The 14,972-nt window shown below is 37.4% G+C and overlaps 2 protein-coding genes across 3 annotated transcripts; both read left to right on the top strand.

The window, feature by feature from the left end:
* Window positions 1-5,966: 5,966 nt before the first annotated feature.
* LOC133806644 (uncharacterized mitochondrial protein AtMg00820-like) lies at window positions 5,967-6,869 on the top strand. Its single transcript, XM_062244739.1, has 2 exons — window positions 5,967-6,221; window positions 6,765-6,869. Exons 1-2 carry the CDS (start codon window positions 5,967-5,969, stop codon window positions 6,867-6,869), a joined length of 360 nt encoding a protein of 119 aa, XP_062100723.1.
* A 4,664-nt stretch (window positions 6,870-11,533) lies between these two features.
* On the top strand, window positions 11,534-14,407 carry LOC133804835 (agamous-like MADS-box protein FUL-L). 2 transcript variants are annotated; one of them, XM_062242958.1, is made up of 8 exons: window positions 11,534-11,787; window positions 11,922-12,009; window positions 12,772-12,833; window positions 12,987-13,086; window positions 13,424-13,465; window positions 13,563-13,604; window positions 13,728-13,795; window positions 14,175-14,407. In XM_062242958.1, the coding sequence occupies exons 1-7, from the start codon at window positions 11,606-11,608 to the stop codon at window positions 13,767-13,769; spliced, it is 558 nt and encodes a 185-aa protein (XP_062098942.1). In that variant the 5' UTR covers window positions 11,534-11,605; the 3' UTR covers window positions 13,770-13,795; window positions 14,175-14,407. The 2 variants fall into 2 exon arrangements, with proteins under 2 accessions (XP_062098942.1, XP_062098943.1); XM_062242959.1 differs by having other exon boundaries at window positions 11,535-11,787; window positions 11,922-12,003.
* Window positions 14,408-14,972: the final 565 nt, after the last annotated feature.

Here is a 14,972-nt window from a genome sequence, read left to right as displayed (position 1 = left end):
AGATGGTTGATCCTATGGGAAAAGGAAACCCCCAAAAGAAAACACTTCCCGTTCCAAGAGCCGGGGCCAACCCAGGGCAATTCCCTAGGAAAGAACGGATGCATCCTGTCCCAGGATAGGATCATCCGATTGATCCACGGGGGAAGTGCCCATAGGGTGTCAAGCCCTGGACTGTCCCTAGATAGACCGAACGGGAATGACGTTTCCATCCCAGTGACACCAGCGCACAGAAAATCCAAAAGCTATCAATTCGAGAGACGACACTTTCCGGATAGACTTCCACGACGACCTAAATGCCCGAAAGGAACGGACCTACAATGAAAAGATTTTCCCCCGAGGGGGCGACCTGAGGAATAACCTCAATGACAAGAGGAATGAAAGAGTCCCCCTAGATGATGGAATGGCCAAACAGTTCATGGAACAGTTGGTCGCGTTAAAGAAGGTTACGAACCGTTTGGTCCGAAAACAAGAAGGAGGAGGATCTAATTCCGAAGAGGAAGAGAAGGAGCCATGCGCTAAACACATCCTGGATGAGGTATTGCCAAAAGGGTTCAAAATTTCGAACCTACATGCATACACCAGGAACGCAGACCCCTGGGACCACTTGTCCTGCCATAACCACCTGATGACTGTAGCTCACATCTGCAACAACGGCAAATGCTTGTGTTTCTCGATCACTCTGACCGGACCCAAGGAAGAGTGGTGGAAGAGACTTAAACTGGGATCAATCCAATCTTGGTTCGGATTGCAATCGGCATTTCGTAAACAGTTTGTGGCCGCCATGAAGATGGACATACAGATCAAGTGCACTGACCAATGTCAAGCAGCATCCCACAGAGACCCTCAGGGCCTATATCCATCACTTCACGGAGGAAGCCTCGAAGACCAAAGTGGACGATGGACAGTGCCTGGTGGCTCTCCAGTCTGGGATCAGGACCGGATCCTCTCTCTGGGACGATATGCAGCACAACAAGGCGGCCACCCTCGAAGAATTCATCAGGAGGGCACAAGGTTTTATCAACTGGGAGGAGGCCCGAATCCAAGCTTTTGGGTGGTAGCCAGTAACCCAGTCGAGTGCCCAGACCTTTCCTGGATACGGGGTACAGTACCCCACAAACCATTATCCGTCACCTCCAGCGACGCCCGGATCCACTGGTACCCATGGGATGACATTCGTAACCCCGATAGTTTATGGTCTCACTTCAACGAGGTACGCACCAACACAATCTTCCCCGTTCCCCGGGTACAGCATGGCGCCAGTCGGGTGCCACTCCTGTCGGAGTTCAACCGTCTCAAGTCGGGGGAACAGAGGCAAGCATGAACCCCTCCCAGGGAAAGAGATCGGGCAAGGGACAGAACCGGTCCGAACCCTCCAAAAAGGGAAAAAGGGGTTATGAACCCCAATGCACATAATATACCAACCTGGTGGACACCATAGAAAACATATACCTGGCAACAGGCAGTACAGTCCATTATTGGAAGCCAACCCCCATGTTCAAAGGGGGAAAGAACTCAAGGGACACCAGCAAAAGGTGTGCCTATCACAAGGGTGTGTTTCATACGACCGAAGAATGTCGTCAATTGAAGGACAAGATTGAAAATCTGATCAAGTTGGGGCATCTCCACCAATGGGTCAGAATGTCAATAGGAGTTCTGAGACTGATTGCAACTTCCGGATAACCTACAGCTCCGGGTGCGCCTAGATCGTACCGACCTCCCCAAGGAGGGTACGCTGCAGGTCCGGGAGCGCAGGCCCCTTAGGGGGCCTTGACTGTGAAAGCACCCAGACCCAAAATGCCATATCCTTCCAGAACCGCGCCTCCACTGATAAATGGTCACGTGGCCACCATATCAGGAGGGCCTTATCTTGGAGGACCATCTCGGAATGATCAGAAACGCTACCTCAGCGAACTCGACCACGAAAACGAGGTATGCGCTTTGGTCCAGACTCCGGCCCAACGCCTGAAGTTGATGAACTTGCCTATCACTTTCACGGAAGAGGATGCCCAGAACGTCCACTTCCCACATAAATATCCCTTGGTCATCGATGCCCAAATCGCCAACAAAATTATGTCCAGAGTGTTGGTGGATGGCGGGAGCTCTGCCAATGTGTTGTTCAAGCCGGCCTTCACCGTAATTGGCTTGTCTGAGGCAGATCTAGCCTCACGCCCAACGCAGATCTATGGCTTTAATGGGGACTCATTACTCCCGATGGGGAAGATCCAACTGCCCATAACGTTGGGGAACGAGCTTTAGGGCTCGTTCAAGTTTTGCACGTTCATAGTGGTGGATTGCCCCACTGCTTACAACGTTTTCTTCGGTCGTCCCGCACTGGTCGACTTCAGCGTTATCACCACCATCTGCCACCTCTGCATGAAATTCCCATGCGATAATGGAGGGGTGGGAACTATCCAGGGAGATCAGAAGAGCGCCTGGAAGTGCTATCACATCTCTGCCCAACCAATTTACATGGTCCGTGAAGAGCCTCTCGAAAAGGAAAATGTTGATCCGATTCCACCCCCACCACCAGCGCGGAGGGTGATCCAAGAAGAAGATGAATTGGATCCATGAATAGGAGCAAACAGGGCACTAGAACTCATGGAGGAGGTAGAAGAGGTGTGTATTAGTGATAGCGACCCGACCAAAGTTATCCGAGCCGGAAGAAACATGAATTCAAAGGTCAGGGCTGCCATTATTTCCCTAGTCATAGAGAACTAGGATATAATGGCCTGGTCTCACTCAAATATGACCAGAATCGATCGCAGTGTCATATGTCACGCCCTGAACATTGACGTGAATGCAACTCCAGTCCGACAGAAGTGAAGACCTCTAGGGGCGGAGAGGGCAAAGGACCTCAGATTAAAGGTTGAGAAGTTGTCCTCAATCAACTTCATTCGGGAGGCTTTGTATCCTATTTGGATAGCCAATTCGGTGTTGGTACCAAAGCCGAACGGGACGTGGAGAACTTGCATCGAATTCACTGACCTTAACAAGGCCTAACCGAAAGATTATTTCCCTCTGGCCCAGATCAACCAAATGGTAGATGCAACGTCTGGGTATGAGATATTGAGTTTCATGGATGCCTACTCTGGTTACAACCAGATCTCAATGCACGTAGTGGACCAAGAACACACCAACTTCCAGATAGACAAAGGTGTGTACTGCTACATAGTCATGCCCTTCTGTCTCAAGAACGTCGGAGCCACTTATTAGAGGCTGGTCAACAGGATGTTCCAGACTCAATTGGGAAGGAACGTGGAGGTCTACATAGACGACATGTTGGTCAAGTCCAGAGCCTCGGAGGGACACGCAGATGATCTAGCAGAGGCGTTTGCCATCATTCGGAAGTATGGGATGAAGCTGAACCCCAAAAAATGCACCTTTGGTGTGGCATCCGGGAAATTCCTGGGCTTCATAGTAAGCTCAAGAGGAATAGAAGCCAACTTGGATAAGATCAAAGCGCTGATCAAAATTCCTTCGCCATGGAAGCACAAAGACGTTCAAAGCTTGACGAGAAGAATAGCGGCCTTAAGCCACTTCGTCTTGAAGTCCACAGACAAGTGCATCCCGTTCTTCAATAAACTGTGTGGAGGCCAGAGGTTCGAATGGACGGCCGAGTGTGAAGAAGCCTTCTAGAAATTGAAGGAACATCTAGCCCAAGCACCAATCTTGTCGAAACCAGTGGACGGGGAACCGTTATACCTATATCTGGCCATGTTGGAACACGCCATTAGCGCCGCGTTAGTATGGGAAGAGGGAAAGGTCCAGCTCCCGATCTATTACGTGAGCAAAAGGTTGCTGGGCACAGAGTCCAGATACCCATTAATTGAAAAGCTGACATTTTGCTTATTGACAATGTCCAGGAAGCTGAGACCTTACTTCCAGGCCCATGCCATTAAGGTATTGACGAATCATCCCCTACGGCAAGTATTACAGAAACCCGAATCATCGGGAAGACTCTTGAAGTGGGCCATGGAGCTTAGTCAGTTTGACATAGCATATGTTTTACATCAAGGGGCAGGCCCTGGCCGACTTCATTGTGGAATGCACCGAGATCACCGAAGATGAAGAACCCGTCGACCCCATCACTCCTCTATGGAAGGTCTTCATAGATGGAGCCTCAAATGAAAATGGGACATGTGGCATGATATAATGGGCCCGTGTGCTCTCCCAAAGAGATCAAAGGCCCATCCTGAGCCCAAAGAATAGGGAAGAAGAAAGTTCTAAAGGCCCAGTCATCAGTAAGCCCAACTACGTCTGATAGGCGCGACCATGACAAGGGAACCGAGACCAAGATGCAGGCCTAACTCATCTTCCTGGTCCCAACCTGTCTGTATCCTTCGGGATGCGGGAAGAGGTGGCAAGCCCAGCAGTCTGGGAATACAACCTTGTCAAGAATGAACTCGATCCCTGGTAAACGAACCAGGGTCCTGGTGAGTGGACCGGGACATTGGTAAAGGAACCTGGACCTGACGTCCGGATAGGGCAGGATTTATCTTCCCTGATGCTGACACATTTCCAAGAAACATGGAAGTTGGTCTCCTAACCTAACCTGCAGAAGAGATTACATACATAATGTACGCTGCTACTAGGAAACAGTACTGCCCTTACTCTGACATATCATGTCCCCAGGATCCCCTTAGAAGTCCACGCAGACCAATCTAAGGTTACGTAGTATTGACAGTTGTACGGCTTGGCCACGCCCAAGCCGGCCCAATGGGCCCTGATTAATATTTATTATTTACCAATATCCTTTGTATTAAGCCTCCATTAGCGAGCAAACCATGATTACATCCCTATTGGGCCCGGATTAGTCCGGCCCAAGCCCATCGCACCTAAATTGCCTATAAGTAGGACCAGTTGTGCACTGTAGCAGGGATCCCCAGATTTTCTCTTATAAGTAATTACTCTGCTCAAACTTGCAAAAAACTCCATTGTCAAAAGCTCTCTAAGCTCTAACACAACTGACTCGTGGACTAAGGCTAATTGAACGCCCCCAACCACATAAAAACCTTGCTTGCATATTTTAAATCCTTTCTTTTTAGCTCTCTTATCTTTCATAATTCTAGTTCCCGAAAAACTCGATAAACAAATGTCAATCTTGAGTATAAGAAACTAAATGATTAAATGACGATATGATGAACGTAGAAACATTTAATCGTCAATACTAACAATGAAAACACAATAGAGTAACACAAAACAAAGTTAGGGTTAGATAGATACAACATTTGATTTGGAGCAACTTGAATGTTCAAACTTGAGAAACTTCTAAGGCTTATACACAATAAATATATTGTTGTCCAAAATCTTTATTCCAAGCCTTCCCTTATTGCTTGAAGCTTCAACTAAGTAGAATAAGATTTGGGATTTAACAAGCCTTAAAACTCATGCAAGTCAAGAAAAGCTTGATGAATTTCTTGGAGAAATCTTTGGTCTTTGAGAGTTAGAGAGAGGAAGACAGAGAGACAGAGACAGAGTTGGAAAGTGTGATCAAGACTTTACAACTCTAATAACCCATATTTATAGTGTAGGAATCGTCATTAGTCTAACCAATAGGATTAGAGCATTTAAAACACATCATTTGGAGCAATTTACGTAACTATACGTCCTTAAAAGATTGCCCAGTCGACACGTCGATACGTCGCCTACTAGCAGGCGATGCATCGCCTGCTGGGGCTTTTGAAGCCCTTCACATTTTGGCGATGCTACGCCACTTAGGGGGTGACGCATCGCCACACCCTCTGACTTTGGACCCCTCCAATGATCCTAAAATTTCTCCAAATGCTACCAAAATTTTTGGAAATGTTTGGATACCTCATTGTATCACTTTAGACCCATAAAAGTCATTTTTAGTGCCTTCTACACAATCTCATGTTTTCACTTCTCCTTAAGTAAAAAGTGTTAAGTGTTTTGCACCTCAACGTGTAAACATCTTAACCATTTTATTTAACCAATCTCAACACAAAATGTCTCCTCAGTTTCGCGCAGCCATCCTTGCTTCCCACACCATAACTAAGCCACAATCTTACAAAGACGCATGTATACAACCACAATGGAAGCAGGCCATGAACTCTGAACTTAAAGCTCCTGAAGCAAACAACACATGGACTCTAACCTGCCTTCCTCAAAGATGCCATACCATTGGAAACAAGTGGGTGTACAAAGTGAAATACAAGCCAAATGGTGATATAGAACGCTACAAGGCCCGACTTGTTGCAAAGGTATATACCCAACAACAAGGAAACATCTACTCCAAACCCTTTGCCCTAGTTTCCATATTCACCACCTTATGACTCTTACTTGCTCTAGCTACCTTCAAAAATTGGACTCTTCACCAAATGGATATCAATAATGCATTCCTCCATGGTGATCTACATGAAGATTTCTACATGAAGCTTCCTCAAGGATATACACTTAAGGGGGCAATTCCTTCCAATGCAATTTGCAAACTTCAAAAAGAATCTTTATGGCCTCATACAAGCATCCCGACAATGGTTCCAAAAACTAAGTTCCACACTTCTTCAAACCGATTTTTTTCAATCACCTTCTGACCACTCTTTATTTATTAAAAAATATTTCATGTGTTTTTATAACTAGTAACAAGGATAATGTTGTCATTGATTTCAAAAATAACTTAGATAGTCGATTTAATTTGAAAGACCTTGGGCAGCTGCGTTTTTTCCTTTGTTTAGAAATAGGTGGATCCTCCAAAGGTACTTCTATATCCCTATGTCCCTTTATCTTACAACTTCTTTCTGATGCAGCCTATCTTGGTACAAAGTCTGCCTTATCTCGTATGGAGCCCAATCTCAAACTCAGCAAAGATGAAGGGGACATTCTACCAGATCCAACGGCTTATCACAACTTAATTGGGAAGTTAATATGTATCACGATCACAAGGTCAGACATATGTTATGTTGTGAATCACCTCAGCCAGTTTCTCTAAACTCCTCGACAACCTCATCTACAAGCTGCACGAGGAGTTCTTCAATACTTAAAGGCCACTCCTGGTGAAGGCATATTCTTTCCATCACATCCAAGCCTATGTCGAGACAAGCCACTCTCCCACAGATGTGCAGCTGAAAATATTTTGCTGATGCTGATTGGGCAAGTTGTGTCGACTATAGGCGATCTATTTCTGGCTACTGCATCTTCCTTGGAGATAGTCTCATTTCTTGGAAGTCAAAGAAAGAACAAACAATGTCCAAGTCTTCAGCAGAGGCAGAGTGTCATGCTATGGCTAATGCCACTTGCGAAATAACATGGTTACTAGCTCTCTTGAACGATCTCGGCATATCTAACACAAAATCTGCACTTCTATATTGTGATAATAGTTCAACAATACATATTTCTGAGAATCCAGTGTTCCACGAACGCACCAAACATATAGAAACAGACTGTCACTTGGTTCAGGACAAAGTGACCAATGGATATCTCTCAACCTTATTCATTTCAGCTCAAAAAAAACATTGCAGATGCTCTCACTAAAGCCTTGTTTCCAACTTACTTTCATGACCTTGTAACCAAGATGGGTGTAAAAAGTCTATACACTCCATCTTGAGGGGGCATATTAGGATTAGTTTAGTTTTTCCTCTTACTCTTTCTGTTAAGTAACAAACTAAGTTTGTTATTTTCGTTGTTGTTACAGGCATTACTTCCTATGTATATTGTAGCATAACCTCATTCAATACTACTTCTTTTTCTTCTTTCTTTATCTCGTTTTCCCTAATATGGATGCACACTCTACAAATTAAAAAAAAAAAGTTAATTATCAACAAAATTTCAAATAACATTAAACCTCACATATAATGTCATCAGAGAAGGAAGTACAATCATCTCCAAGTTGCAAATTGAAGCACATTATCCTTGAATAACATAGTGCTAGTTTCAAACATTCTTAACTTATCCTTCTTAAATGGTCCTTCGTCACTAAGATTGATTTTTTCTAAACCACACCTTATAACTCTTGTATATTCTAAACCACACCTTATAACTCTTATATATTCTGCTCTTAAAAAATTGTTTCTTTATTGTAAAAAAAATAATCTTCACAATATTACCATACTTAACAGAAAGACAAGGACTACTATTAGGATTTTAAGCATTTTTTACACAAAATTACAAGAAATACTCAACTCATCCCTATATTTCACCAATAACCTATATGTTAACTTCTTATCTCTATTCATTGTCAAATTCCTAACAAACAAAACAAAACTAAAATATTCACAATTAGGTTGAATTACCTAAACTTTATATATATATATATATATATATATATATATATTTATATAAAATGCCAGAGTTTCTTCTGTTTATATACAACATATTCAAATTTTGATTATGAGCAAAAAGGTTATTATTATTTGAAAGGGAATATGAGCAAAATTTAAAGTAAAAAAGCATAACAACAATTAACCAAACAAATAAACATGTGAAAATATACTCAATTACTATATCGAAAAAAAAATGGGCAACATTTCCCATATTTATATAACATATCCCAAATTCTAAAAGTACTTGTATACATCGCACAACACACAAAATCAAACATGCATAATTTTAACTTATCTAAAAAAAAATGGAACAACATTTTTCCTATTTCTATAATATATACTAAATTTAAAAAGTACTTATATACAACACATAATACACATTAATTAAACATGTGTAATTTCAACCTTATATCACAGTAATACACATTCACAAAATCTATCTCCACTAATTTTCAATCCTAAATTCAATATCATTATTAAATAATTCGATAAATAAATACTATTAAAGCTTAATTACTTTCCTCCAATATAAGTTTCTTCAAATTTGATCACCACCAAATAAAAAAAATAACATAAAAAGTTGAACAAAAAAAAATTAAAACTAATAGTACAAAAATGTAAAGCAAATTTATTAAATTACATAAAAATACTAAAAAAAATTAATAAAATCATGACAATGTGTTTAACTATAAAAAAATTAAACTTACAAACTAATTCTGTAAATAAATTAAAACAAAAAATTTCGTTAAATCTGGAATTAACTTTAAAAAATGATAATATATAATTAACAAAAAGTATACACAATGCATATTATATAAAAAAAAATTAATTAACTAAATATACAAACAAAATAAAACCTTAATAAAAACCTCCAAATCTAAAATTAACTGCAAGAAAAAAAAATTATATAATATCCAAAATGCTTATTTGCAGTGAAAATTCTCAACCAAACCCACATTTTGCACTTAGATCCCTAATCTCAAAAAATTTGCATTTAAATCTCCAACCTCTTCAAAAGTAAGTATACTTAGTCCTTTTCACTTTTCCATCCAATTTTTCTATCAAAATATTAACGTTTTGTGGCAAAAATCCTTAACTTATACATAATTTTGTATATGAGTCCCCAACATTAAATTTTGATATTTTTTAACAAAATCTGAATAATCAAAATAATAGTGATGACATTACTTTGTGATTCAATGATTGTGAATTAAAACAAATTTATAATATTAATTTTTATTATTTTTGAATAATTTATAGTATAATTTTTAAAATTATCATTAAATATATATATACAAATATTTATTGCTACTATGCTAAAAACACACTTAAAAAAGAATTTAATTATTATTTAAATATTATAATAAATCTCATATATTTATAAATTTAAAATAATTATGAAATATATATTTTTTCAATAAATTTTAAGTTATATTTGTTTGGAAAAAAAATATGGACCTAAGTTTAAAAGGATGTATAAGTTAGGGATTTTTGCCACAAAACTTTAGTTTTTTAACTGAAAAAATTGAATGGAAAAGTAAAAAAAAATGACTAATGATGCTAACTTTTTAAAATATTGGGGATTTAAATGTAAAACAATTAAGATTAGGGACCTAAGTGCAAAAGGTAAACTAGGTTGGGAATTTTTGCTATAAATAAGCTTATCCAAAATTATTTTAAAGAAATAATTTATATAATATAAACTAGAAAATTAACTCTGAAAAAAATATTAAAAACTTACAATGATCAGTATTAGCTATGGAAATATCCTAAACCAAGTTTTCACTCTCAAATCCTCAACAAACACGGATTACTACAAAAAAAAATACAATGTACATGGCTAAAAATTATTAGAAACTTATAGGAATCAGTAACTTTAAGCTAAAAGTTGCATAAAAGTGACGAACATGCCTTGAAAACAATTTTAATGGCGGTCGCTGCCCCTTGGGAGGAGAGAATAGAAAGAGATCTCAGTCACATGGGGGAAGAAATGAGTTTGCTCGACGAACTCTTGGTATATATACTTTTATTGGCGTTAATAGATCAGGGAGGCCAATGGCTAATAGGCATTGGCGTCAGTGATCCACCGGAGTCACTAATTGACGTCATTTGCCTTTATTGACGTCGATGACTAATTAAGGTAGTTATCGGCGTTGGTACTAGTATTGTCATCATTTTTAACAAAAGTGGCGTCAGTAATCTACCCGACGCTATTTCTCCTTGCGTATCGACGATGTCAGTCAACGATTACTGACGCCGCTTCTCCTCACATATCAATGACGTCGATCAACAAACGATGACTGACGACCTGGGATGACGTAAAAATTCTGTTTTCTAGTAGTGTTAATATTAATATATCAATCCTTGTATATTACTAGCGTGAGAATTTAGCCATCAAATTGGTGGCCCCTTCTTAACAAAGTCTCATCATCCTCATAAATTAACATAAAAGTCACTGGCGATAGTTGACGAGGGCTCCACTCAGCATCACCATTTTTGTCAAAGACACTATATAGTTAGAAAAAAAAAATAGTAACGTTAACTTGAAATTAAAATCAAATGATTAAAGATTGATATAGATTTGAATATTATATGGACATAAATAATTTGAGATCGATCGTTTAGTGGAAGATTTCTGAAAAGATGGAGTACCAAGTTTGGTGATCATATCATCAATTATATCTACGATGAATATGTGGTGTTATTATATGGGTACTATTATCATATTTTTAAACTTTTTGGAGTACATTCAAAAGAGATGTGCAGATGCATGGAATGAAGCCCAAAAAGGTTCGTCAAACAGTTACCAATGAAGGTTTAGTAGTCGTACACTGTTTTTCGTTGGTGAGAGACTATGTCAATATGCATATATAATAATAATATATACAATTAATGAACTAAAGAGGGGTAAGAAAAGTAATTATTATACATCAATTTATTATTTCAAAAGCAGAAGAAATATTCAATTGCGTAGTGCTGTCGTATCTAAGATTGGCGTCATACATGAAACCGTCTATAGTACACTTCTCAATCTCTCATCTCTTTCTTTAGCAAAAGTCATCATAATAAGATGGAACCAAAAATCAACACAACCTTTTATAACTTGTATTGCATGTACATTATACATATATATATATACATATGTATGTGGATGTGGTACTTTGTTTTTTCCCACTTTGGCGAATTTTTACACATATAAATATATATAATAATAATAATAACAAACACAAAGTCATTGTATACTTATTATAAATAGAAGGCACTATACTAAGTACAGAGATATGCAGTTGTGGAGATAGAGAAAGAGAGAGAGAGAGAGAGAGAGAGAGATGGGAAGAGGAAAAGTGGAGCTGAAGAGAATAGAGAACCCAACGAGCAGGCAAGTGACCTTCTCAAAGAGGAGAAATGGGCTTTTGAAGAAAGCTTTTGAGCTTTCGTTGCTTTGTGATGCTGAGGTTGGTCTTATCGTTTTCTCTCCTTCTGGGAAGCTCTACCAATATGCCAGCCATGAGTAAGTAGTAACACTTCAAAAACCCTCTAATTTTCCCACTGTACATCTATATATTATATTACTATTTCTACACATTTATACATTTTATTTGTATATATATATATATTGTGGGTGATCTGTTTTTTGTGCTGCAGCATGGAGAGGAGCATTGTGAGATACAGGAGTGAAATGGGATTGCTAGGATCCGCTGATGACCAACATTCTAGAGCCATAGAGGTATATGTACGTATATCTAACTGTATATATATATATATATATATCTGTGTGTGTGTATAGTCCCTTCTCTCTCAGATGAACTTGTTTGTGTCATATTATACTGTAAGGATTTTTTATATAAATTAGACCATGCCCCGTTGATCGCTTTCGGTGTTAGTTATAACACACAACTAACATATGCGCTTGCGTGTGTGTATATATATATATATATGCAGTTTTACTTAAGATATTATTAATTATAAATATTCTTTATATACAAAAGTGCCACTAGTTCCCTCAAAGAATCTTAAGAAAATACTAAATAATTAATTAGCGTAAGTGTTATACGTGTCAATAATTGATTCACTGGGGATGTTTTATGAGGGTCATTCATTCCCATCATGATATGAAAAAATATATTCATGGAAAATATAGAAAAATAAATTATAAATATTGAACACACACACACATATATATATATGATGGATGTTTTTGCTCTGCAAGTCTGTACAAAAGTAGTGGATGTATACATGTGAAATTGGTATATTTTGATTCGTTGATTCATGAACATGATTTATATATATATCAGTCTAGTTACTAGATACGGCCTTTATCTCTCTTTTTCTTAACTGGCTAATTTCATGGTAACTGAAAATTTTGAACCTGGTGGCCTGTCCTGATGATGATATTATATTGGAGCTTTTTTACCTTTAGTTATATGGCCACGGCTAACAAAAAACCTAAAATATAATATATTCATAAGGCTACTGCAACTTTTGTTGGTTGCAGTTCTGGAGGACTAAAATTGAAGAAATGAAAAGATCAACAGAAACCTTGGAAGCAAATTTGAGGTATATGATCCCTTACCCAATACACTCTAGCTCTCACACATATGCATACATATATTACAAGGTTGTTCATGAGAATATTATAGTATTCAGTATATATATATATATATTATAGATTAATATAATATGTGTGTGTGTATATATATATATTTATAGGAACTTAGCTGGTGAAGATCTATCAACGTTGGGCATGAAAGAATTGAAACAGCTTGAGCGGCAGCTTAAGGTTGGGGTTGAACGAGTCCGCTGCAAGAAGGTATACATATACATACATATATATATATATGTATATGTAATTATAAGCCAAATATATATATATATGAAAGAGAAATTGGTTATTTCAAAATTAGTTTTTATTATATAGTTAAAACAAGTTTAGTTAGTTTTATGAGATTAAAACTTCCGCTAATATTTGCTAATTTAAAAGAGAAGGGCTAACGGATACTACCGTTGTCCAACACCAAAAAGAGGTCACATATACTTTTATTGGTGTAACAAAATTCCACAAATTTGAATTTAAAATGTATAGTGGAGTATCACTAACTAAGTAAACACTCTTAATATAATGTTAATGATGGATTAATTGTTAACAGAGAAGGATCCTATCTGAGCACATCAACTACCTGAAAAGAAAGGTAAGTACTAAATTTGGTACTTTCACATCAATCTTGATAAGAAAAGAGTTTAAATGCTGATCATATTTTTCGTTGTGTTTTAATGAATTAATTATAGCGTCGAGACTTGCTAGAGGAGAACAAACGGCTCCTGAAAAAAGTGAGATTTCTTCACTGAATTCCCTACTCTTCTATTAGTCCGATAATATTATATATATATATATATATATATATAAAAGATATGTATTAATAAGTTCATAAATATATTGGTGTATTATACAAGGTTAAGCTAGATCAACAGATCGATGATGCTAATCCATCCTGAAAAGAGTTGGCATGCAATCTTCAAAGGTATACATAATGTATATTATATATTGTGTAATATTTTGAACAAGTAGTTTGTGACTTATTTGAACTGAAACTAATACTTTGAATTTTATTCATTGTTATTTCAGTTAGAAAGACCACTGTACAAAAAAAAACATAAATGTTAAGCTCTAGATCCGCGTATTCACGCCCCACGAAATACAAGAAATAATAAACACAGCATGCAATATGCAACGATGAATTTAATACAAGAAAAACTAAAGAGATATACATATATATATATATGTGTGTGTGTGATTTATTTAAGTCCGTCATTTAATTATTATACATCAAGGCATAATTGATCTTATTAAATTTCTGTATCTTTATATTGTGGGCTTATATATAAAATCTTGAAATGCAGGTTTCTGAATTTAGTGGCCAGGATTCATCACAAGCATCGATATGATATCTCATCAGCCACTGTGTTAAGAGATTTTATATTTATGCTAGTAGTAGTAGTCATAGATTTATGTGTTGGATATCCAGTATAATATGTATCAATGTATATAATGTATGTTTTCATGAATTGTGTGTGTATATTATGAAATCACAAGACTATATATATTAATTAGTTGTGGCCATTAGCATTATTTATTTACCGGAGTTCTTTAATTAAGAATTAAGCGTACGTAGGAGAATAGTTATGAATACTCTATAATAGTAAAATTTGTTAAAGCACTCCGAGCTAGGAGTGCACACGGGTCGGATTTTCGGGTTTTAAACGTATCGAGTTTGGCTTTTGCGGATTTCGGGTGTAGAAAAGGGATACTGAACCCGCCCGAAAGATTTTTAGATTTTCCACATTTTCGGGTTTCGGGTTTTGGGTTTGGCTAGGTTGGGTATGTGCGGGTTTTGGGTTTTGGGTTTTGTTGGGCCCATTTTTGGATTTTGGCTTTTTGTGAGCTTTGGTAAAAAAATTCAAAAATATCATTTTTTTGATAAAATTTCTTTACTTTTAACATGTTTTCCACAATAATAAATTGAGATAAACTTAATTTTTTTTCAACAGTTTGGTTAAACTTGACAAATTTTTTCTTTCATACAAATATTATGAAATTAAAATCTCTAAAAACTTAATTTTAAAACAAAAATTATAGAAACTTCTTGTTGATTTTAATTCATATAATAAACTAATATAGTCCCTAATCTTCAAAAGTCC

This window comes from Humulus lupulus, chromosome X (assembly GCF_963169125.1).
Source record: "Humulus lupulus chromosome X, drHumLupu1.1, whole genome shotgun sequence".
In the NCBI taxonomy this organism is placed as follows: domain Eukaryota; kingdom Viridiplantae; phylum Streptophyta; class Magnoliopsida; order Rosales; family Cannabaceae; genus Humulus; species Humulus lupulus.
This window is presented reverse-complemented; position numbering and strand designations above follow the sequence as displayed.

Excerpts from the sequence above, each read along its gene's own strand:
- LOC133806644 (XM_062244739.1), top strand. The coding sequence starts at position 5,967 with ATGTCTCCTCAGTTTCGCGCAGCCATCCTTGCTTCCCACACCATAACT. Across the intron at positions 6,222-6,764 it reads AGGCCCGACTTGTTGCAAAG|CCTATCTTGGTACAAAGTCT; the intron begins GTATATACCCAA and ends TTTCTGATGCAG.
- LOC133804835 (XM_062242958.1), top strand. The coding sequence starts at position 11,606 with ATGGGAAGAGGAAAAGTGGAGCTGAAGAGAATAGAGAACCCAACGAGC. Across the intron at positions 12,010-12,771 it reads CTAGAGCCATAGAGGTATAT|TTCTGGAGGACTAAAATTGA; the intron begins GTACGTATATCT and ends TGTTGGTTGCAG. Across the intron at positions 13,087-13,423 it reads AACGAGTCCGCTGCAAGAAG|AGAAGGATCCTATCTGAGCA; the intron begins GTATACATATAC and ends AATTGTTAACAG.